Below are 23,093 nucleotides of genomic sequence, written 5' to 3'. Positions count from 1 at the left end.
TCCTCCCTTCTGTTTTTCCTGCTGACACATTAATCTCCTCCTCTTGTAAATATGAGCCTGTCCTGGTTTCAGCTGGGATAGAGTTAATTTTCTTCCTAGCAGCTGGTACAGTGCCGTGTTCTGGATTTAGGATGAGACTAATGCTGGTAACACACTGATGTTTTAGTTGTTGCTGAGCAGTGCTTACACCAGCCAAGGACTTTTCAGCTCCCCATGCTCTGCCAGGCGCACAAGAAGCTGGGAGGGGGCACAGCCAGGACAGCTGACCCCAACTGGCCCAAGGGCTATTCCATACCATACGGCGTCATGCTCAGTATAGAAACGGGGAGAGTTGGCTGGGGGGCAGCGATCGCTGCTCGGGGACGGGCTGGGCATCGGTCAGTGGGTGGTGAGCGGTTGCATTGTGCATCACTTGTTTTGTACATTCTTTTATCATTACTATTTTCTCTTTCTCTGCTGTCCTATTAAACTGTCTTTATCTCAACCCACGGGTTTTACTTTTTTTTTTTCCGATTCTCTCCCCCATTCCACTGTGGGGGGTGGAGAGGGTGTGCAAGCAGCTGTGTGGTGCTTGCTAAATGGGTTTAAACCACAACAGAGCCTATAAGAATAAATCATGTTTTATTTATTAAAGGTAAAAATATGATTCAATACAAAGCAGAAAGCCAATCTCCATAAAGTTTCCCTCCACAGTGACTTAAATTAGTTTTTAGATGAAGATTCAAATATGTATCCTGCAATGCATTTAAGCAAGAATAAAAGTACTCTAATTGTACATGGGACTGAATAATTCTTCTCTTGCATTACATAATGTGCTTAAAAAAACCTGACAGCTTTGGCCAGTTCTAGAGAAGTACAATCAATGACAATTCTTTAAAACATAAGTATTATGCAATGAGGAACCTGACATATCTGAGAACTGTTGCCTCTATTAGCATCAAAGAACTCTACAAAATTAATATAAATTAGTATTTTTTGACTTTTATATTCAGGTCACTTTTACTCCCAACCTTGTGGATTCAGAGGAAAAAAAAGTAAATACCCTTGATTATTCTGTAAATATATTCTGCTTGGGAAAGGTGCCTGTATGAAGCACACCAGGGAACAGGGGTGCAAGCAGCCCGTATCACCTTGCCCTTTGTTTAGATTGTCAGTTTTTCCTTTTGATCTTTCTTTGCAGTTGAAAAACCAAAAATTGATTTTCCCAGCTGAACTAAAGTAGAAAAAGGACAATGTTTTATTTAAGATCCTTCACTCCTGCACATAAGCCTATTTCTTTCTTTATATACAAAAGAAACTGTCTTTTTGTTCTTGTAAAAAAGTATTTTCAAGTGGGGAACACTCTCAGTGTACTGACTGTGGTTTCATAACAAAAAAGGGGGGGATGTGTTTAAAAATCCCAAATATTGGCCTCCTGCAGAGGAGCACACACAGCTCACAAACCTTCCAGAGTTATAGAAACTGAGCTTCAGGGAAGCAGCAGTCATACTTGTTAGGTGTTTGTGTAAATTTATGCTTCTAGCAATGTTACATTCAGACCCTTGTTTATGGGCAAAGAGAAAGCACAGCTTGCATATTTAGATACATATAAAGCCAAGAATATATTGTAAATACAACCATAATCTTAACAACCTAATCAAAAAATAATTTTTATTCCAGATTTACTTATTATAGAACAAGAAAGAATACCTATACGTGAAAAAGTTTCAATAATAATGCAGTTAAAATTGTCAGACAACTATATCCTAATTTCTACTCCTTTTCCTGGTGTTACACTCATCCTTTCCGTGCTCTTCTGGGTCCTAAGTTGACAGTTTCATTCTCGTCTAAGGCTGTTAGAGCAAGTCATCACCATCTGGAGTCCTTTGTTGGGAGGAATATCATTTTCATTTTGATGGTGTCTTCTTCCTCACTCTAGCATCCACACACTTTTAAAATTTGCTCTTTTTTTCACTGGTCCATGGTCATCTGAATTTACTATATACAGTGCCTTTTATGGATATTAGATAGCAGTTCTTTGTTCTCCTTGTTAACGCTAGAACTGTTTTATTCTGCTCGTGGTTTGCATTTCTTTAACTGACCATTGGTGAGTTATTCATTGCTGTGGGATCTCCAGCATCAAGCCTGTGCTCTGTCTCTCATCACCCCATACCTGTACTCTGCTACACCACACCCTATGTCTCCACTTTTCAATGTGTCTTATTATACCAGGTCTGTATTTCTCTATACTGCATCATGACATTAGTCGTAAAACCACAGTGGCATCATACAAAGATAAACAAAAGTAAACCAAATTAGCCACAGATACCTGGTCAATTAGAAAAAATGCTGCTACAGCTAAACCAAGTAAATCAAAGTCGCAAGCAGGTCAAGAAAAGTGACAGAGAAAGTCTGACAAGCCTCAATCCTGAGGCTCTGCAAACTGTACAAAGCTTATGGCCTGTTGCTAGTAATAACAATACCATATTACAGGGCTACACGGTCACAGTGAGAAGCACTGGACAGTAAAGCTTCTGATTTTACTTACTGGTATACAGTACTAATAAAATGTAAGTAAAACCAACAGAACACCTGCGCAAATTTCAGATAATATGAGATTTGCCCATCTCACTGAAGACTATCTGAAGATATAGTTCCTTTTAAGAGCAATCTTGAGTCAGAGAAAGCCATGACTCCTAGAACAAAATAAATTATATTTCATTTCATGCTTTCAAAGATAAACTTTGTAACTTAAAAGTTTTGAAGTTTCCCCATACTCACCATGCAGTCAGTGAGCCTCTTAGACATCTTTCATCAGGTGATAATGCCATCTATCATCACATTTGAATATAATAGTTAATCATTGAATGAGAAATACTGTGTGCTCTAATAGGCTAATTATTATTATTATTATTAAATACACACTTTAACCCACTGTGTGACCAAAATTATTGAATTTAATAATTAATTTCTTTGATTGTGGTTGCAACTTGCATTTCAGAATAAAGTGTTGATATTGGCAGAAAAAAAAGTACCCTAACAACTACAGGTATTATTGGTACTCGTGGACTCCAAATTTCCTGTGTTATCTGCAGAAATTCTTATTAAGTCCTTGAAGAAAGCTGAGCTTACAAACTGCTGAGCTGCTCTTGAACCTCACAGGAAAGCTAAGGACACACACTCTCACAAATGCCCGCTTAGAAGCACAAGAACCTCCTGCCTATTGCAGGCTTTCCTTGACTGCTCCAGTCTTTCTAATCTCTCTTTTTCCTGTGAACTTGGAAAGGCTTACACAGCTTTGCCCAAGCATTTCATTTGAATCATTTCAGCATTTGATTTGTCACGTAGGATTTTATTCAAAACAGTTTGCTAGATAGCATACCAAATTCTGTATAATTATGACCGAACAGTCTGTAGTGAGGGCAACCACTGATAAGTTTAAATCCAAGGAATACAAAGTGTGATTCTCCTTAAGATATGCGATTACCTTTTTAGACTTGCAAAGAAGAGGGAGGATACATAAGACAACCAAATTCTGGTATCCAAGACGACAATTTTTTAGTTGGTTAAAAGATATAGAAAGCACTACATACACTTACATACATTAGACACATGGCACAAGTCTCAATTATTAGTGCTGAACTAATAATTTTGAAGCCTACTTGCCTTCCTCATACAATACCCTGTCCTGTGTAGACCTTTCCTAGTCTTTTAAGGGAATACAAACATCCAACTCACCAGTTTTAAGAGCTTAGCATTTATATCTCAAGCTCCAATCACTACCTCAGCAGCAAAGATATAACTATATACATTACAGTTAGAATTCATGTTTTTTGGGTTTCGTAACATTAAATTAGCCTAGCAAAATGAGTGAAAAAGCAATAGAGAGGCATTAGCTTTTGGTTTGGCAGTCAGCATTTACAGGGAAAGATGCATCTCAATATGATGTTGAAATCAGCAAAGCTGTTTCATTTAGGCTTACTGCAAGATGAGCTCTGTGGGGACTTCGCAGGTAGGTATTATGCTTGGAATTTGAATTCTACGTATTTTAATGAAATTGCACAGCCTGAACATCACAAGGAGTGAGCAGTCATATCAAACTGTGGAATTTGCAGCTTTCTCAATTACTTACATATAAAGGGAATTTTTCTGGGCAAAAATGTAAAATTGGTATAAGCAGCAACTGTGTTTGCAAAGAAAGAGAACGTGCAGCTGATTTAAGTGTTTTGAACCCGTGCTGAACCTATAAAGGGACTGACATAACAGGTGAGCAAGTACATCTCAAATGTTCACATTCTTTATGCACAGTGCTGTTCAGCAACTTCTCAGCTTCAGATGAGCAGGACTGTGAATCAAATCTGTGTTGAACTTGTCAGCAGCAGATGATCATATCTCTACACCAGCTTTATAACCATGGTCCAGCTGAGAGTTTGTAGGTTCAGCTAGTCTGCTATTTCAATGACAAATATGTGACCTAAGCACCATCCCAATGGCCCCAATGGCCCCTCCTATGAATCCTCAAAAACAAATACTTGCTCTGACATCCCAACAACTGTTAAGAACTGGTTAATATTTTATTAACTTAAGGTCAGTAAGTTGCTTTGCCACATCGAAAACCCACTTCTCAGTTCCTGCGCAGAGTCACTTAATCGTGTCTGCCTGGTTTACAAATTAGAAGAGGTAACTGCTGAAAAGAATGCTACAGTAGATATTACTTCTCTACTCTGCAGAAAATAGTTCCAGATTTTATTGAAGTGTCAGGTATAGAATAGGGCAATTTTTCTTTAAAAGGCAAAATTCTTGCGTGATGTTTTGTTCATGCTTCTGCCATCTCTTCTACTCTAACCTTCTCGCTTTGAGGTCAAGTTCAGAACTTACATTTGAGGCAGTATAAATTACATCTGTGTAAATAACGGTCACAGTTAACTCCCAGAAAGTCTCTTGTGGTATAATTTACCTAATAAGATGCAAAAGAAGAGGGATCTACATAGCTAAAACAATTCATAGAGAGACAAGAGAACATAATTAACGTTGCCCTACCTGCTGTTAACTACAATAATTGCATTCCTTTCTCCACAACTGACAAGTATCACATCATATGGACAGCTTCAGTGACATGCAATTCCTGTTAAATTACCTCTGAACCTTAACCCTTAAAAATCTCTTTCTAGTATTTGACTGGTTTATTTCGTTTCTTCATCAGCCTAGAGTTTTCTGAATGAATGCTTACTACAGTCTATGGAAGTGCATACATATCACTATTCACAGGATACTAAATGTCAAAAACTCAATGCAAAAAATAGCCATAAATCAGAACCCATAACATTAAAATTGTGAAAACAGACACAAAGCTGAATAAACTCAAAAGACAAAGGAGTCTCATTTTGGAAACCGACAACATGAAATATGAAAATACATGAAATTTTTCATCTCAAAATTGTAAAATAACTTCAGTTGTGCTGGTTTTGGCTGGGATAGAGTTAATTTTTTTTTATAGTAGCTAGCATGGGGCTATGTTTTGGATTTGTGCTGAAAACAGTGTTGATAACACACTGATGTTTTAGTTGTTGCTGCACTACTCAAGGACTTTTCAGCTTCCCATGCTCTGCCAGGTGCAGAAGAAGCTGGGAGGGGACACAGCCAAGACAGTTGATCCAAACTGCCCAAAGGGCTATTCCATACCATATGGCATCATGCTCAGCATATAAAGCTGGGGGAAGAAGAAGGAAGGGGGGACGTTTGGAGCGATGGTGTTTGTCTTCCCAAGTAACCGTTATGCATGATGGAGCCCTGCTTTCCTGGAGATGGCTGAACACCTGCCTGCTTCCCATGGGAAGGAGTGAATGAATTCTTTGTTTTGCTTTGCTTGTGTGCGCGGCTTTTGCTTTACTTATTAAACTGTCTTTATCTCAGCCCACGAGTTTTCTCACTTTTACTCTTCTGATTCTCTCCCCCATCCCACCGCGGGGGAGTGAGCGAGTGGCTGTGTGGGGCTTAGTTGCCAGCTGGGGTTAAACCACGACATCAGTACGAAAGCATCTTCAAGCATCTAACTTAGCTCCTTATGGATCAAAGAAATAAGTAAGTAAATACTATCTGCATATGCACTTCAAATAGGAATGTCACTCAAAAGATAAAAATAAGCAAGTTATTTATAGCACACGTTAATCACCATATTTAAATGGCAGATTACGTTGTGGCATGAGACATAAGCCTGTATTTACGGGGGGGGAATTTTATAAGAATAGTTTTTTCTAAGATAGTTAAATTTGCAGTAATCAGCCTCAAGTCTCGCTTGTTCCACTTTTTATCCCAACATATCCAAAACAAAAGCTGTATTATACTGAAGATGTGGAAAGGCCAATAAGAAAATCAACCACACCGAACATTTAATGAGCTAAAACAAAAATCTGTGTAAAAGATTTATCTGTGGTACCAAGAACAAGAGGGGATGTTGGACAATGCAGAGAGCAGTATCAGGATTGTTATGACAATAGCTTTCAGTGGAGCACACTACTTACAATAAGATTCAGAAAGCTACTACTAAATACAGAGACGAATAACTGGAGGAATAGAGGGATAAGACTTGGCAGGGAGTAGAGGGAAGCACGGTGCAGTAGTGGTGAATTTTCACAGTGACTTTATATTGTTAACTATTCATACAGTAAACTTTTCACGGCTGCCTTTCTTTCCTCTTTCTGCAAAAATCCTGGGGCTGTTCTTAAGCATTTAGAACAATAAATATATTTAAGATTTATAGCCTGAAGTTTGGCCCTATTTATCTTACTCAGGTGAGCAGTCCAACTAAGCCCAGGGGAGGTGCAAGAAAAATGTTCTCCTTCACAATGACGCAAGAAACAACAGCTGACTTTAACTGTAGGACAGGGTAGAGTATACTACATATAGGTAAAACTGTCAACTTCAGATTTTTCTTAACAAAACAAAAACCACTTATAATAAGAGCATAGCTAACTTCTGGAACTAACCTGAACATGATTCTCACTAAATGTTTTTTGTGATGACATTCTCAAGGGTTAAAGCCTCATTTAAAATATACTGTGATGCAGGAAGTCAGATAATATCTCCCAATTGAATCCAGCAGGGTTACAAAGACACATTTCATATTCATAAGTGTGCTGAAATATTTTACTTTTCTTAAACTGCAAATATTTGAAGAAATGTAGATAAACATATTTCAAATTCACAGCACTTTCTCAAATATGAAGTAGCAGATTAACGAAATGTCAGAACATCCTCAGCTTCAAAAAATGCTCTACCATTTTAGGTAGAGATTATCTAGCAAAAAAAAAAAAAAAGATCATCACAGCCTCTTACGATCACACTTCTCAACTGCTGATGTATTCAGAATATCAGCTTGTAAACTACTCCCATCTTTAAAGATAAAACAAGCTCTTGCAAGTCATACTAACCTTTGCAAAATACCAGTTACGATTACTTCATAGACTGGAGGAGGCTGAGGGAGGAAAAGAGGGGAAGGGAATCACGGTATGGAGGCTGTATGCTGTGTGTTCTCTGAGCTTTGTACAATTTGAAAGGCCAGCTGTGAGAGAAGATTTCTGGCTTGGTTCAAAACCATGTGCTTTTATAGCAAATGTACAAGCCAATATCCTTACACATCAATCACAGTCCATCCTAAACCACCACGTATTCCATAAAGACAAAAGGTATAACAAATTTAACAGAAACAATTGAGAGATTAAAAAAAAAAACGCAACTTCCTCAATTGAATTACACACAGAAAGTGGTTATCTAACAATAGCACCTTCCTGCTGTACTCTGCGTCACCTGGGGGACACTAGTGCAGATCACGGAAATTACAACAGTATCAAAGTAGGACAATAACCAGAACTGTTGTCTTAAACACTCAACAAAAAAAAATGGTAAAAGATGGAGCAATAATTCAGAATTCAGTTGAAGAAAAGCATCTGAGTAAGAGCTGTTTTTTCAGCATAAGGTTAACTATTAATTTGAATGAATGTCTCACTACTCAAAACTTCACTGTTTGTAAAGTTTTTCACTTTTCCTCTCTCTAAATCTAGCCCAGTTCCTCCTGTTTTTTAAAGTGCCAATCATCTGGGGTCTGACTACAAAATGAAAGGTCTCTCCATACACCTAGGAATGATGAGGCGGTACCCAGAGCTAATGTCGTATTTTCCCCCTTTGCAGATGAAACTGCAGCCTCAAATAAAATCAGGTTCAAGCATAAAAAATGTCCACAGTATGGAAGAGGGAACAGATTATATATTTCTTCAAAGAAATTACTACCAAACTACTGACCATATGAAAGAGTTTTACTAGTAGGACCTAACAGACCCTACAAAAAGGGGCTAATTATAAACTATCCTTGACTCTAGACTGTGATCGCTCTACTCTTAGATTTTTTTTTTTTATTAATTCAATTCAACATGGTTTTGCTACTAGTACTCCCATTAAAATTTTAAAATAAAAACTACACACCCCACATTTTACAGACATAAGTGTCAATTACGTCTCTTGACACCCTTATACAAGGGATTACATACTGACAGACTGATCACATAGAAGATGCAGCACTACACAGTGCAGACCCATCAATCTCAGAAGCTTTGTCATCTCATTTCAAGTTTCTAACTAATAAACACTATTCCAAAATTAATACCTAAAACATGTGTCCTGCTGAGGGTTTATAACATGTAAAGAAAAGAAGCATGATTCTTCTGATCACAGTCAACCCAAAGATGACACCACCAATACAGCCGTAGTCATGAGGCCCAGGGAGGAAAAAATACAGATTGCCAGAAAAGAAGCTGATCTTTTCTATCACAAGTTAATCCCATAATATTTGCAGTATTTGCTACCAAAAATGTGCTAAGCTATAGTAACTATCAACATACAGATTTCTTTTAAATAAATAAATATATCAGGCTCCTCAGGAAATACGAGAAGAATTCTTAAGTGAAAGTGATACATGGCTTCTGGACAATAACCATTATTTCATACTTTGTCCCGTATAGTTTGTTAAAATACAAGTGCCAGCTAAATGATTATTCAGACAAGCTGGTATTTCTTTCAACAGTGCTGTAGATTATATCAAATGAAAAATTTGGATTCAGTTCTGCCTTGAAACACATGCAGTCAGTGATGGCAGAATCCTAAAAAACCAGCACAAGTAATTTATCTTCCATCAGGAATGGACATTCCCAGAAGGGGATACACTGTGGCATTCAGATAAAAAGAGCAGCTATAAATACAGGTGATTTAAAAAATAAAAAAATTACTATTTAGTGTCACAGGTGGATTTTTACAACAGGGTTTTACAAATTAAAACCAAAGCAAATGCTTTATCACACACATTCCAATGCAAGCCAGAGTAGCAAATAAGGAAAAACAAAAAACCAGAAAAGAAAAAAAACTCAGTTTCAGTAATCAGCCCCCAAATATTTAGAAGCAGATGGGCATCTACAGAGTGTAGAAGGTGTGATTTCTCTCCTTTACACAGCTGCTAGTACTGCAGAGAAAACAATGTTGTTTAGTGTTTCATACCTTACACATAAAGCGTGTCTAATGGTTCTGATTTTATGCATAAAAAAATGAAAATTTCATGCAGCTGCTTCTCAATTACGCATCTGGTTATTGTTTTGCAGCTGCAAAACTACCTTGAAGAACAATAAAATATGGTGTGACAAGTCTGGAATAAATACCAGCAGTCATCTTGCACCTTCCTTGTGAAATGTTGCATTTTTTACCACCTGTTAAAATTCCTGATTCAAGAGCTATGGCTTCTGTCACCTCCTTCTTTTATAAACAAAAATCCACTAATATATTTAATACAACTGAAATTTGTAAATGACTGCTTTCTATGGCACACATTAAATATAAAATTCAGCACCCCATTTCTAGCGTATTTTTTACTTTGTGTTGTTACCTCCAAGTAGCTATTTTGGTAATTTGATCAGAAATCCAACACAGAGAACAATAAGTCAGCACAACATTAGTGTCAAACATCTGAAATGAGATTTTGATTTGTTAGCCCCCTAGCCATTACTCATATTACTATAAATCTATTGAATATGAAGACATTTGGTGACGAAGAATGGTTATAAAATACTCAACTATTGTAAGCAGCCTGAAGCTTGCATTTACTGACTCACACTCGGCATGTAATTTTCAAACAAAGGGACCAGATAAGAAAAACAAAACAGATTTGTTTTTCGTAACAATGTGTTTGAAATTAACTATTTCTGTGATTCCTCATAAGATGGAGGGTCCTTCGAAGAATTTCCACATCTAAAATATTAAAAAAGCAACAATTTGTAATTTAACTTGAAACGGAAAGGCTCAACTTGAAACACCACAATATGCAGTGGTAAGCTTCAACAAAATCTTTTATTAATTTTGTTTCAAAAAGAATAAAACTCAAAATCACAGTTAGGCAAGCTGGAAGTTTTTCTGCCCGTTTTTCTGGCATGCAGGATGCAACACATGTGGCCATTACCAACAAATGCATGTGCTGTTAGACAGCTGCCCATTTTTCACATGGGTGCCTTATGTGAAAAAACATTGCTAAGCTGAAGAGGAGGAATGAGGCATGCAGTAAAGCTACACAAGAGACCCCTTGCAGGGTTTACCAAGGATAATGCACTGCTTAAATACTGCTGTGCTTAAAATTTTGCCACTTCTCAGCAACCTCTGTGAAATAAAGTTTCTTAGCACGAAACCCAGAGGAAGGAGGGGAGCAAGGCAGAGGGAGAACAAGCAGGAATTACAAGATTCAAAACCAACCAAACACATACATAAAGAAGAGAAAGCAGTAGTATTTTAGGGCTCATGTCAAGGGGAAAAAGGTCCTGCTACACAGCAGTGCAAACAGCCGTTCTGTATGAAATCCTCAAATGGAAACCCTAATTCCAACTTAATTGTGCCTTTGTGTGGTTTAGCTTCCAAGACAGATTAAGTTAAAGCACCTAAAAGCAACCTGACAGCAAATGAAGAATGTCCATAAAAAGAGCTACTATCAAGTACGTACTATACTCCAGCTTTGCACTATAGCTGTATCACAGCAAATTCGCCATGACTTTCTAACAAAATCCTTAGTAAAGCAGGTTTCAGTGAATACAACCCTTTAACACCTTTCCTAACTCCTCTGATTTTCTATGACTGATTTTTTTCATCTAGTAGATGGGGTAAATAAATAGGATCACTGACATATTGATTATTAAGCCTCCCACAAAAAATGAATTTAAATAACAGTAGCATACAAGGCATTGCCTTCATAACTTTTATTCTAGTTTATTATTTTCATCATTTTCAGACATGAGTGAGGTTTTTAAAATTGTTGGCATAACAATTAAATTTGGAAAATTTTTCCAAAAATCAAACCATTTCAAAGTGGACAAATATAGAAAAAATATTATTCGAACTGTTAGCAATCATTATTTGTTTTCTGATCATACACAGACACATTAATTTCTATGACCACTATGTCAAGTAAATGGTGGTCTAAGCAAAGCACTTCAAGCAAAAAAAAAAAGTACGCACACAGACATACAGTGGCTTTTAGCAGTACACAACTGTTAAATATTTGTTTTAAGTAGGTTAAGATACAACTGACTGTTTAGCATGAAAAAAGGAAGAGGCTTTTCTCAATCACAACTCATAAGGTGGAAGATGGCATCAGGAAGAAACAAGAGAAAGTGGATACAATGAGGAAAGGGCTCTAAAAGAATAGGAAATTGGACAAGGGAGAGAAAGAGATTAAAACCATAGATGATGGCAAATTTTGTGGAGCTTTGACATGGATGCATTCAAGAGGTGCCTCTGAAGACTAGGAGTAACAGAGTATTAACAGGTATTTCCTATTACTGAGAAGTTGCAGGAAAATGCAGATTCCCTCTAGTCTTAGATTTCACCACTCAGACAAGGCAAAAAACCATTAACTGAAAACCTGCTAAACGGAATAGAGAAATACTAATGCTCAGCACTGCTAAACATGGTCCAGAGGCAGCTCATCCACCACTAGCTTTCTGTTAAATTTAAAAGGTTGTTTTCTAAATACTTACCCATTTGAGAATAGAATCATATTAGTCAATAACTTATAGCATTATTTTGCCTGAAAGGATAGTTTCAGAAAGCCATAATTTAAGTATAAAGAACTTTAATAAAAGCTGTCAGAGAAAGTAAGAGGACTTATGGGAGAGCTGTTCCTTAACAGCGAGCAAGTTCTGCGCATACAGCTCCATGGAACACTATTTCAGCAACATGTGATTTTTCAACATATGCAGAGAAGTATAATCCAAGGGGCTCTAAAAAATAACTAGTTATAACCACTAAGTACATAGGGTTTTTTGAGAAATAACTCATTACGCACAGGTGAAAAAATTATTACCACACAGTGAACCATACAATGGAAAGAAACATGGAAATCACAGAAATGCTGAAGGAGGCAATTCCTCTCCTACCTATCCTGATGGAGAGAAGAAAAAAGGGAATTAAATCATGTAAGCAAAGCACATCATGACAGTAAAAAAAGATCAGCTAAGTAGCCAACAAACTCAAAGACTGAGGAGTAAATTAAGTAACTTAAAGATAACTTTAACAACAGAGCTGGTCTGTACAGGATACTCACAGAAAAGCTATTCCTGGTATAACAAAAGAGAACCTAAATTCACATTTCTAATATCCTCAGAAACATCAGGTTCAAGGATCTCTTTCATTTTTCCTAACATAAAAGCTTAGATTAAATGGAGACAGCATTATCACCAACAATTTCTTCATAATCTATACAAAAAAGGACATTACCAAGCTAAAAATCAATTTTTGATCCTTTCTAAACATATGTTGCTTTCAAGTAGTTTTCCCAACTTCTATTGGAGAGATGAACTTTCAGATAAGGAATCTAAAACAGCATCTAAAAATGCAGCCTTCCATCTAAATTAAGCATAGCTAAGGGAAAAAACCCAGCAGGCTGAGATAGGAAGTAGACTGGTGATCACATGACTGAAAACTCTTTCAATATTCTAAAAAAATGGTGAATAACAGGTGACAGGTAAATGACCTCATGGAAAGAGGCTTCAATAAACCTCTTCTGTTCTTTATAAAATACATGTTTACCACTCCAGCCTGATATAAAAAGCATGCCTTTAGTCCAAAGCTGAATTTTATGAGTTCCCTCATGCATAAGGCAATAGAAATAGGATATGCAGAGACTATATTTTGTTATACATTTTTTTAAAGAAGAGTGAATAAAAGCCTTGCACTCAATTCAATTGCATTTCTCTGTGATAGAGTGTGAACACTGCACCTGAGTGATTCCTAAATGTAATGAAACACTCTAAGTGGCAATGGGCAGCACTCTTACTGCTTTTGTTAAAAAATCAGAAAAAGAAACACATGCCAAGCTTCCAGCATCCATTTAGGATTGTCAGCATTTTCAACCACCTCTAAGTTCTCTACTGATTCAAAGAGCCAATTGACAGTACATAGTAACACCCTCCAGCATAATTATAATCCCTCTCAGCTTTGTCCACCTACTAGTTTAAAATGATGGTTCCCTTAATAACGTTTCCATCAGGCAGAACATAAAGAACAGTGCACGAGCTGAAGCAGACTTAAGGGCCTCTGGTGGGGAAGGCTAAAGGAAACGATGGACCCTGAAATGATGCACAGTGCATCTGCCCAATACAAGCAATGAAAATGCACACACCCTAGTAGTCTAGCTATATGTATGCATATGTAAGGATTTTTTTCCTTATATCAGTACTACAGTATGAAGAAAAGAAATAGCAAGAAAGGAAATGCCTTCTCCGGCTAAACAAGCCCTTAATGTACTACTGCGTTAAGTGAGAATCAGATCAGAAGACTTGTGAGTTAATGCAGGAACAGCCAGATGATCTTACATTTCAGACAAAAACTCAGCTCCCAAATATTTCACTTTGTTCTGTTAAATAGCTGCACTAGAACTGTAAGAACTTGTTTACAGGTTCTGTTTCTTCAGATGGCAGATCAAGCAATGCCATACTGTTGTAGCTAAACAGCACAACGTCTTTTCCTTTCCTCTCTTGAAAAGCTAGGAATTTTAACATGAAACACAAAACAGTTTGTGACTGCATTTCTTGGTATTCTGTACATATCACGTTCTCTACAAGAGTTACACCTGAAAATTGCTTAGCATGTAAAAGGCAATGAATTCCTTGGGGCCTAATTCTGTATTTCCTTATTGTGTACAACTTCTTTTGAAGTCAATATTAGTGATGTCATTTTAATTTTCTTCACATCTGCCATTCTTATCTTAGAAGAAAAAACCCAATCCTTTAATTCCATTAAAAATTCCTTGTAGACTGCCTTTTGTGCTGCTGGTAAGTTTTGAAAATCTTTCTGAAAAATTAATATTCAGTGTATATATTAATAAAAATAGAGTAACAGAGGAAATGAGCACACCATAACAAAACTGCTGATACTGGATAAAGGCAAACCCTCTCAAGAACACATGCATTAACACTTTCCTGACAAGTGAAGACAGCAGCAAAAATGATCTGATCCCATCTCTTTCCATTGCATCAACAGGAAATCCAACAATAGCAAAATCAGTGACCCCAGGCACTGCAGCAGAACAGACAGCTGTCAAGCCTGTAGTATTCGGTGAAATTGTGAAATTAATTTCTGAATACCACACTTTGTAAAGACTTTCATGTCAGAAATTTCTATCCCTTTATGTGTACCCCTTTGTCACACACACAGACCCATGTGAGTGATGTAATGCTGTAAGATTATAAAGGTAAATAATTGTTTCTCCTGTATTCATGATGACAGGTCTATAGAAAGAACCTCCTTTCACAAGAAAAATACTAAACCTTTGACTTTCAAGTTTTGACAACTTTATTCTGTTTTTATCTTAAAAATACGTTGGCAAGTATCCTTTCTTGTTTGCAGAAGCTAAAGTTAAGGACAGCTGCAATGTTGCATGCAGTATTTTTGAGCAGGATTGGCAAGGGTGATTAGCCTCTCCTTTCACCATCTTTTACTGCAGAATACCTGTCTAGCAAGAAGATTCCAAAGCTTTCTCCATTGGTTATTTTATTTTGCGATATTTTGTGCCTCCTGTAGGCTGAAGTTTTTTGTTTCGCCCACAACTTTTCACTTTGTGTGGCTGCATATTCAGAAGATGGTAGCCCATATCAAATTGTGCAGATAAACCTGAGTGACAGAGATACTACTAGTCTGAAGGATCATAAAGAAGATAAATCTGATGAAATCTTGGAACAACAACGACCATAGTAGCAAAACTTGTGTTCTTGATGCTTAGTTTTCAAAGTGCATGTTAGAAGTACAATGACAGCACACTATCAGAGTGATTATGAGGATGTTGTTAATTATTTAGTGGATCAATGGAGTGTCAATCATTTCAACATGAAACAGCTTCCACACTATAAGCCACAATTCTTTAATGCCCAGTAATGCAGCATGGTTGAATGCAATTACATAAAATGAAGAAAGGTACCACTGACCTACAGTTTTTGAAGTGTTAATAAGCCAATGCACTTAAAATACATACTATTTACCTGATAAAGTTTGATTAGCAAATAATTTTTGGTTTTAGATTTTACTTTTGATTATTTAAATTTCAACACAGGTTTTTTATAGACCAATATTTCTGTGATCTGCAAAGCAAGCAAACTACAGAGGTTATTTAAAATAAATCTGGCATCATAAAACAGAAGAGGTTCACTGCCTTTAATGGAGTAATTTATTTCTGCAAACAGTTATAGAGATCAAGAATAGTAATAGTTATTGGATAGACCAATCCATTTGTGAGTTCAGTCCTGAAGAGGAGAGTTTAAGTGCTGTAAGATTTGTGAAAAACCTGCCACAGCTTCAGTTAGCATTTCTTTATTTTTCTCAGACATCTAGACATGAGGAAACCCTCCAATTTTATGAGCTTTGCTTTGTGTCAGCATTTTTTATTTTGCACTGCCAAATGACCATAACAGTTGCATTTAATATTTTTGTTTCAAATATATTTTCAAATATACTGGTTGTCAGAAAAAGGTTTTGATTACTGAAAAATGTATCACCTTAATAAAGTTAAGAGATATAGCAAGCCATTATGCTAACCCTATTCAGCTACTTGAGGTCCAATGAGATATTTGATATGAGTAAGTTGTGTTAATTTACTTTCCAGTGTGCAAAACTAAAATGCATTTAACCGTCTTGTGCATTATGTAAAACATAAAACAAAAAAACCTTCCTGTTACTACACATTTAGACTACAATAATGTCTGTTCTCTGGCATTTTGATGTATGATATATTAACAAAAGCTAAATGAAAAGAGGAAAACTAGGCAAACTACTATTAACTTTAAAAAGTAGAAAACTTCTTTCAGAGTTAGAATTGGGTGACAAATGTATTTGAACGCATTTCCTTTTGAGAGAAAAGCTATTACATACATTCATTTCTGACTCACATGATCATCTTATGTTCACCACACTAAAATGAGGATGTTGTCAGAGAACCAAAATGAAGTTCCAGAAGCATGGTGTTCTCTCCCAGCCACTGTCAAGTCCTTTTGTGATGGTAGGTAAATCAGCTCACCTTTTTTCTCCATATGGACAAACATACATGTGAACAAATATATATGTATATTATTCTCTCATACATATTTTATTTCTTCATAGAATCACAGAACAGTTGAGGTTGCAAGGACCTCTGGAGATCATCTAGTCCAACCTACCAGCTCAAAGCAGGGTCAGGCAAAGAGGACTGTGTCCACCTGGGTTCTGACTATATTTTAAAATGGAGAGTCCACAACCTCTTTCTTCCTTTGCTTTTCCATAGAGCAAATTTTTATTTGAAAACAACTTTTTATGAACAAGTTAATTTACTTCAGTTCCTTAAGTTATATCAAGTATACAACAAATAATTTTCCCCAGCAGCCATTCAAGATGTTATTCTGAATTATTCAAAATTACATAAATAATGTTAATTAAAGACTTCATGTTATATGCTGCATACAAAACATTTTAGAAATAAAGTTCTAAAGAAATATTGCTGTTATAAACTGTTGTTCACATATGAAACTAAGCATGTATTTATCATCTGGATACTATATCAAACCTTTTCAATAAGCATCAATTTGAAGATTGTATACAACTTATTAGAAAGCAATTTATTTTCCAGATTGCTATCTTGTGAAGCAGATTCCTCCCATTATCAGTCAACTTACTTAGTCTCTGAGCAGCCTCCAGGGCATCATTTGCAGAATCAGCTACAAAGAATCTCTGAACTGTAACCCCATGGTCTGCCATTAGTTTTTTGCTTTGGTACTCCTGCAGGTTCAGCCATCGTCTAGGGGTTAATTGAACAGCCTAGAAAAATGAGAGGGGAAAAATAACATAATGCTCATTAAGAACAGTTCATGAGACAGCCAGCTGAGCTCTTCAGCCTTGTGGTTATCTCAAACCAGCAGTTAAACAACACTGTTTCAGAGAAAAGGTAAAATACATATTGATTTACCTAAGTGCCTTTTCTTAACATTTGAGCATTCAAAGTACTCTGAAAGCTACAGATATTTTTTAAAAGCTACACAAGGCTCACTGGGTGATCTTGTCTAGACAAAATGTCTTGCATTTAATATCAATGCAGATTGGCAAGCTTGGCTTGAACTTTAAAGTCTATTTATGTTTTTATGTTATCCTGTGCTACAGAAATACTAATAGACCATTACCTTAAACCAAATTCATTGTTACATATTAAATATCCTTATTCACACTAATTTTTTTTATATAATTCTTCCCTATAAAATTATTTCTACTGATTCTATGCATTTATTGCAGCACATCTGAAAAGAAAAACAACTGAAATGGAATTAGCATCATCTTCTTGGAAACTATATACTAATATATGTATTTTCAGTGGTCTGTTATCTATGCTTAGTTGGTTGCACTTCTAAACATATTTTGTTGAGGATGCTAGCACAACCATGTCAGCCATGCAAGGACAGAAACAGCTGGAGAAGAATTTACCTTCCATTCTCAACATGCCAGTTTAGATGCTTGCGTGTGCATACATACATGTGTGTGTGTATATATATATATATATATATATATATATATATATATAACGGATACAATGATATGGCAACCTTACACACACATAAAGACATCACATTTGCTTGCCTTGGCAGTAAACACTGAGTATAGACACTATAAAAGTCATAGGATCATTAGTGAATGATTTTCAGAAAAGACACATTCTCCACCCAGGATAAATTGTTACAGACAAAAGCAATAATCAAGGAGCTGTCACTGACTCCTGGCAATGGTATAATGGCAAAGGTGGCACTGACTCCTGGCAACGGTATAAGCCCATTTTGTGCCAGCAAAAGATGCTCTTCCCACATGGAGAGACGAACTGTTGTTCTACTGGCAGGCAGCCCACAATCAATTCTTGTTTTCTCCTGAAGTAAGGCGCACAGTATGCAAGCTAGCACTATATATAAAGATACGTTAGACAGAGAGGTTTGTTTATGATACTAATACTTTGATGTCTAACAGCATCATAAAAAATATTATCCTAATGCAACTTTATACTGAAAGCAGAAAAACTCCATGCTAAAGTCTTTCAATAATACATACCCTTTTCACAATACTAGAATTTTAAATGCTGTGTTGTATCAAAAGCAATCCTCTGTCTGTTCCTACTTACTTCGAAACATAGCACAAAAGATTGATGCATAAAGAAAATACAAACCCCATCTTTTACAGTATATAACCACGTTTTCTGTAAAAGTGACTCCCACAGAACTTAAACAGTTACAAATAGCTCAGAATGACACATTTTAAATTCTTTTAACCATAACCTGGTTAACAGATTTTTAGAAGAATAAAATGACATATTGTCAGTATGCTCTATGGCTATCTCTAATTCTAGGCATCATACAGGCACCTCAGTATGTTTTATATTCCGCCATGTTATTCAGAGACAATATGTTATTACATTTATGCAATGCCTTCAAATGTAGGGTCAAAATTTAAAGTCATTTTCATAATTGTTGACATTTAATTTGCTTTCCTATGATAAGATCTCTGTTAGGCTCTAACAGCTATTACTTCATGATCATTTCCACAAAGGGATTAACACTAACAGCCAAGAGAGACCCTGAAGGTCAATTCTAGCTTCATATAAAAAAAGACCAGATAATTTCAACCAAAAGCTGATGCCACAAGCCCATAGTTTCTATCAAGCTACAGCAGTACTTTTAACGTGACTGGAGAAGATACCAGTTTTAACCCTGACAATCATTAACCTTCTCTTTTTCATTGTTTCTCTAAAGACTACCTCATAATAACAATATTACTATTATTATTATGATGACTTCAGAATACATCATTATTGATACATGCATATAATCCACACATACACCCCGAAGAGAAGCATCACCTGAATCTGCACAGGCAGCCAGGAGTCTACTAACATGTTATTTGACCCCTACCATAAGACTAAAATACATTGCCAAAAGCCCCCTCTTTCAGCTGTAAGCAGCAGCAAAAGAACAAACATCCCAGCAGCAATCAGAAGCCGACCACATTTGCAGAGGGAGGGAGGGGAGGAAGGAAGAAAAACCAATACACATCTCCATCCTACTAACTGGCTTTCAGCCGTTCTGCTCTAGTTAAAAGTTGTGTCTGATGTGTGCACTCCCTCCTCAATGCCCAGGGCTACAGCAGGAGAACATCTACAAAGACATTCCTCAATCCATTTCTCGTGAGCCACAAGGAATTTACCAATCTGACTTCCAGGGTTCAGAAAAATAAGCTCACACCTTTAACTAAAGTGGATTGATTTAGATCAAAATTTAAAAAAAATCATGAATTCTAATTTAAATCTGAAAGGAAGAAACCTTGATTTAAACAATCAATTACACTCAAATTCTGTATCTGTACTTTCCAGAGGAAAGGTTAATTCTCCTTAGCTGGAAGTTGATTTGAAACAAAGGATAAGTCTATGCTATGTTTGACAGCACTTTTTGCTCATCTGTTATATATTTATAAACCTTATAGATACAGTTCTTTATTTTTATATTATGTAATCTTGTATTTACTAGGAGCCAAAAGATTTCTGGCTCCTAGTGTCAAGCTGATCTTGGATAGAATTAAATAAATACAGAAAAAACAATGGTGAAGTTGCTGTATTAAAAAAAAAGCTGAGTTAAAAGTTTTACTAAGGATTTCTCCCATATATAAGTATGTTTACTTACAATTTATTTTTCTCTTATGCTTAAGTCTGTTTATTTACAACTAACTAGTTTATATCAATATTTCTACAGCTCAGTAATACAGCTGATAAAATTTTGGTCACTGGATTTATAAATGAAGAACAAGTCTTCAAAACAGTTTTTATTCATCATTTAGAACAATAAATCAGTTTCACATGTATGTGTTACTAAGCTGATCTAAATCAAATAAAAAGGAAAACATTGAAACCATCTTATTCTGGGGCAGACTTTTGCTGTTGCTTGACAAAAATCTCTTTCAACAAAACTTCTTTTCAAATTTTCTGTTTGGGTAGGAATTAAGTAGTTACAGAATTTTCAATGCAGCACAGTGTGTCAGCTGACATTTCCCCTGTTAGTTCAAACCAGCAAGGTTTAAGCAATAAGATCTTTTAAGGACTCTCTTACATAATACCGACTGCAAAGGGCCACCACCTAATAAAGGCCACCAGTGATAACTCACAACATGCGACAGATATGGAGCAGAGACAACAGCAAGAGAAGCAGCCAAAGCTCTGTTTATTTTATGAAGAAAGGTATTCTCCAGTGCCACCCATCTGGTGTGCCTCACTCCAGTGTTAACTCAGCACCAGCCTAGTTAATGTATAAAGCAAGCCTAACAGCTCTAATGGCAACCTGCAATAAGCTCTGCTCCCAACCACCCTCTTGGCATGTTACAAAAGGTATATATCAGTTTTACAACTTGAAAATATAACTGAAAACGTTCCACAGGGATACTCCAAATCATTGCTGAGATGTTAAAAAATCATATTACATATATATACAGGGCATATATACATAAGCATATGGACATAGGTCTGTTCTCTTATAAAAATTAAGCAATTAATATTAAGATATCATAATATTTCCTTCATAAATTATGAACCAGACAGGTCTGAGGAACATAGATAGGAAATAAGAGAATAATTCATTTGAAAGAACTGTCAAAGCAGTCCTAAGCGTGACGAAACGAAGATCTGGCCAAGAACTGTTGGCACAGAAAAGCAAAGCCCACAAATTTAAGGTTAGTAAGCATGTACATTTTTTTTCCTCTCCTATATTATATGATACTAAGAGAGACCATATTACTGAGTGCCACCTGAAGACTTTTAATCAAGACTTCCACAAAAGACAAACTCCTGGTTGTGAATGAACTACTCAATAAGATGAATTAGTACAGCCTACCACTGTATACAGGAGTACAATATATTTAAGAAACCAACTGTGACAAAGCCTGTATTAGAAGCTCTGAAGAGCAAGGAACATGAAAAACATGCTTTAAAGCACTTGCAATGTACACACCATATGTCTTGGGAAGAGCAGGCAAAATAAAGCAGTTACAAGAGATGAAATAAAGCAAAAGCTTTGAATCTGTGAAGATGACTACTCTTTCAAGATCATGTTGCAAAATCAAAACAGTTGCAAACATATCCATTTTAGGCTTAAGGCACAAAAAAAAAGTGACCATGAGATGTCAGAAACATGAGTAAACAGATGATTCCCTGAACTAATTCCCAACTCAAAGATGTTCTGGTTGCAATAAATATATATCTGAATGATTTAAAAGGGACAACAATAAAAAGAATCAATTAGTACAAGAATCTTGAAAAATCCTTGCCAGATGAAGTTCCCAACCCTCCCAAATACATTTACACCAAGCATTCACAAGAATTTCAGATGGGCTTCAAATAGCATAAATTTCTTGGGCATCATAAATTTCCACACATCCTACGGATAAATATACACCTGAGATTGACCGTAACAGTGCTACTGCACAAAGGTACAGCCTTAAGACAGCCTAGACAAGACTCTACAAAGTTTTGAAAGAAAGCTATTTCCCATACCTAGTCTTCTATAGGCAGCCATAATCCATCCCTTCCCCCTGAGATTTATTAGGAGGACACTTTAACATGGCACAGAATACAACTCCAGTGCCACATGCCTTTGTATTATTTATTTTCCCATTCTGCAGCTCTACTCTTGTCAACAATTTAATTGCTCTCAGCAGCATTAAACAGCACTGCTAGATTCACAAATGCAGTCCTGTCTCTCGTGAAAGACAGACTGAGGAATTAGGTCGTAAATTACCATCAGAAAAATAATTTCAATCTGACGGGGGAAGCAAGTAAAAGGGAAAATAAAGCACAGGAAAGCAGAGGCTACCTTTTAAGAATTTCTGTTCATTATTGATTCTCACCACCTTCTGTTCCCAGCTTATTCCCTGCTTGAATACTTTTATCTCCTCTCCCCACATACCAGCCAGAAAACCATACTGGAAAACACCGTACATCTCTCAAGTCTTTCCATGCAGCTTTGTCTACAGTTGAAACACAGTATGTTCCAAGAGTTTAAGATATATCTGTGTTTCATCTGTTTCTTTATTGCAAGATTGCACTTGAGTACAAGGAGTACACTGCGTCATGCCAGCCGGTGAAGAGACTGGAAATAGTATGCGGACTTTAGTAAAACCTGACTCCCTATGTGACATCTTACGTTTCATCTTCATAAGATGACAGACAAGAACTAGAAAATTTTCCATTGGTGGCATTTTCCTCTTATCCTTAAGACATTTTTGCTAGCCACAAAAAAAGTTTTAAAACATATTACTAAACTGACACATTCTTGTTACTGTAAATACACCTTAGCCTTGGATATTAACGTCTTCTGTCAAGCTCTGAACAGCCGAAAGAAGGGTTGTAGGCTTAAATACATCTTTCTAAATCCTTTTTAGTGGCATTTTACTTCTTAGCATGTTAGCTACAGTTTCTATAACAAAGAAAAACTTAAAATCACTCCAGTGAGCTTAAATGAAAATCCAGACAGTAAGTCTTCATGGAATGGAATGAA

General features: G+C 36.3%; 1 protein-coding gene across 1 annotated transcript in view; it reads right to left on the bottom strand.

Moving 5' to 3' along the window:
* The window catches only part of SUCLG2 (succinate-CoA ligase GDP-forming subunit beta), a 135,393-nt gene that overhangs the window by 93,175 nt on the left and 19,125 nt on the right, over window positions 1-23,093 (bottom strand). Inside the window, exon 2 of the mRNA XM_075514001.1 lies at window positions 17,199-17,340. Within this exon, the coding sequence (XP_075370116.1) occupies window positions 17,199-17,340 (142 nt within the window). The remainder of the gene's footprint in view (window positions 1-17,198; window positions 17,341-23,093) is intronic.

Source organism: Mycteria americana, chromosome 11 (genome assembly GCF_035582795.1).
Source record: "Mycteria americana isolate JAX WOST 10 ecotype Jacksonville Zoo and Gardens chromosome 11, USCA_MyAme_1.0, whole genome shotgun sequence".
NCBI lineage: Eukaryota > Metazoa > Chordata > Aves > Ciconiiformes > Ciconiidae > Mycteria > Mycteria americana.
This window is presented reverse-complemented; position numbering and strand designations above follow the sequence as displayed.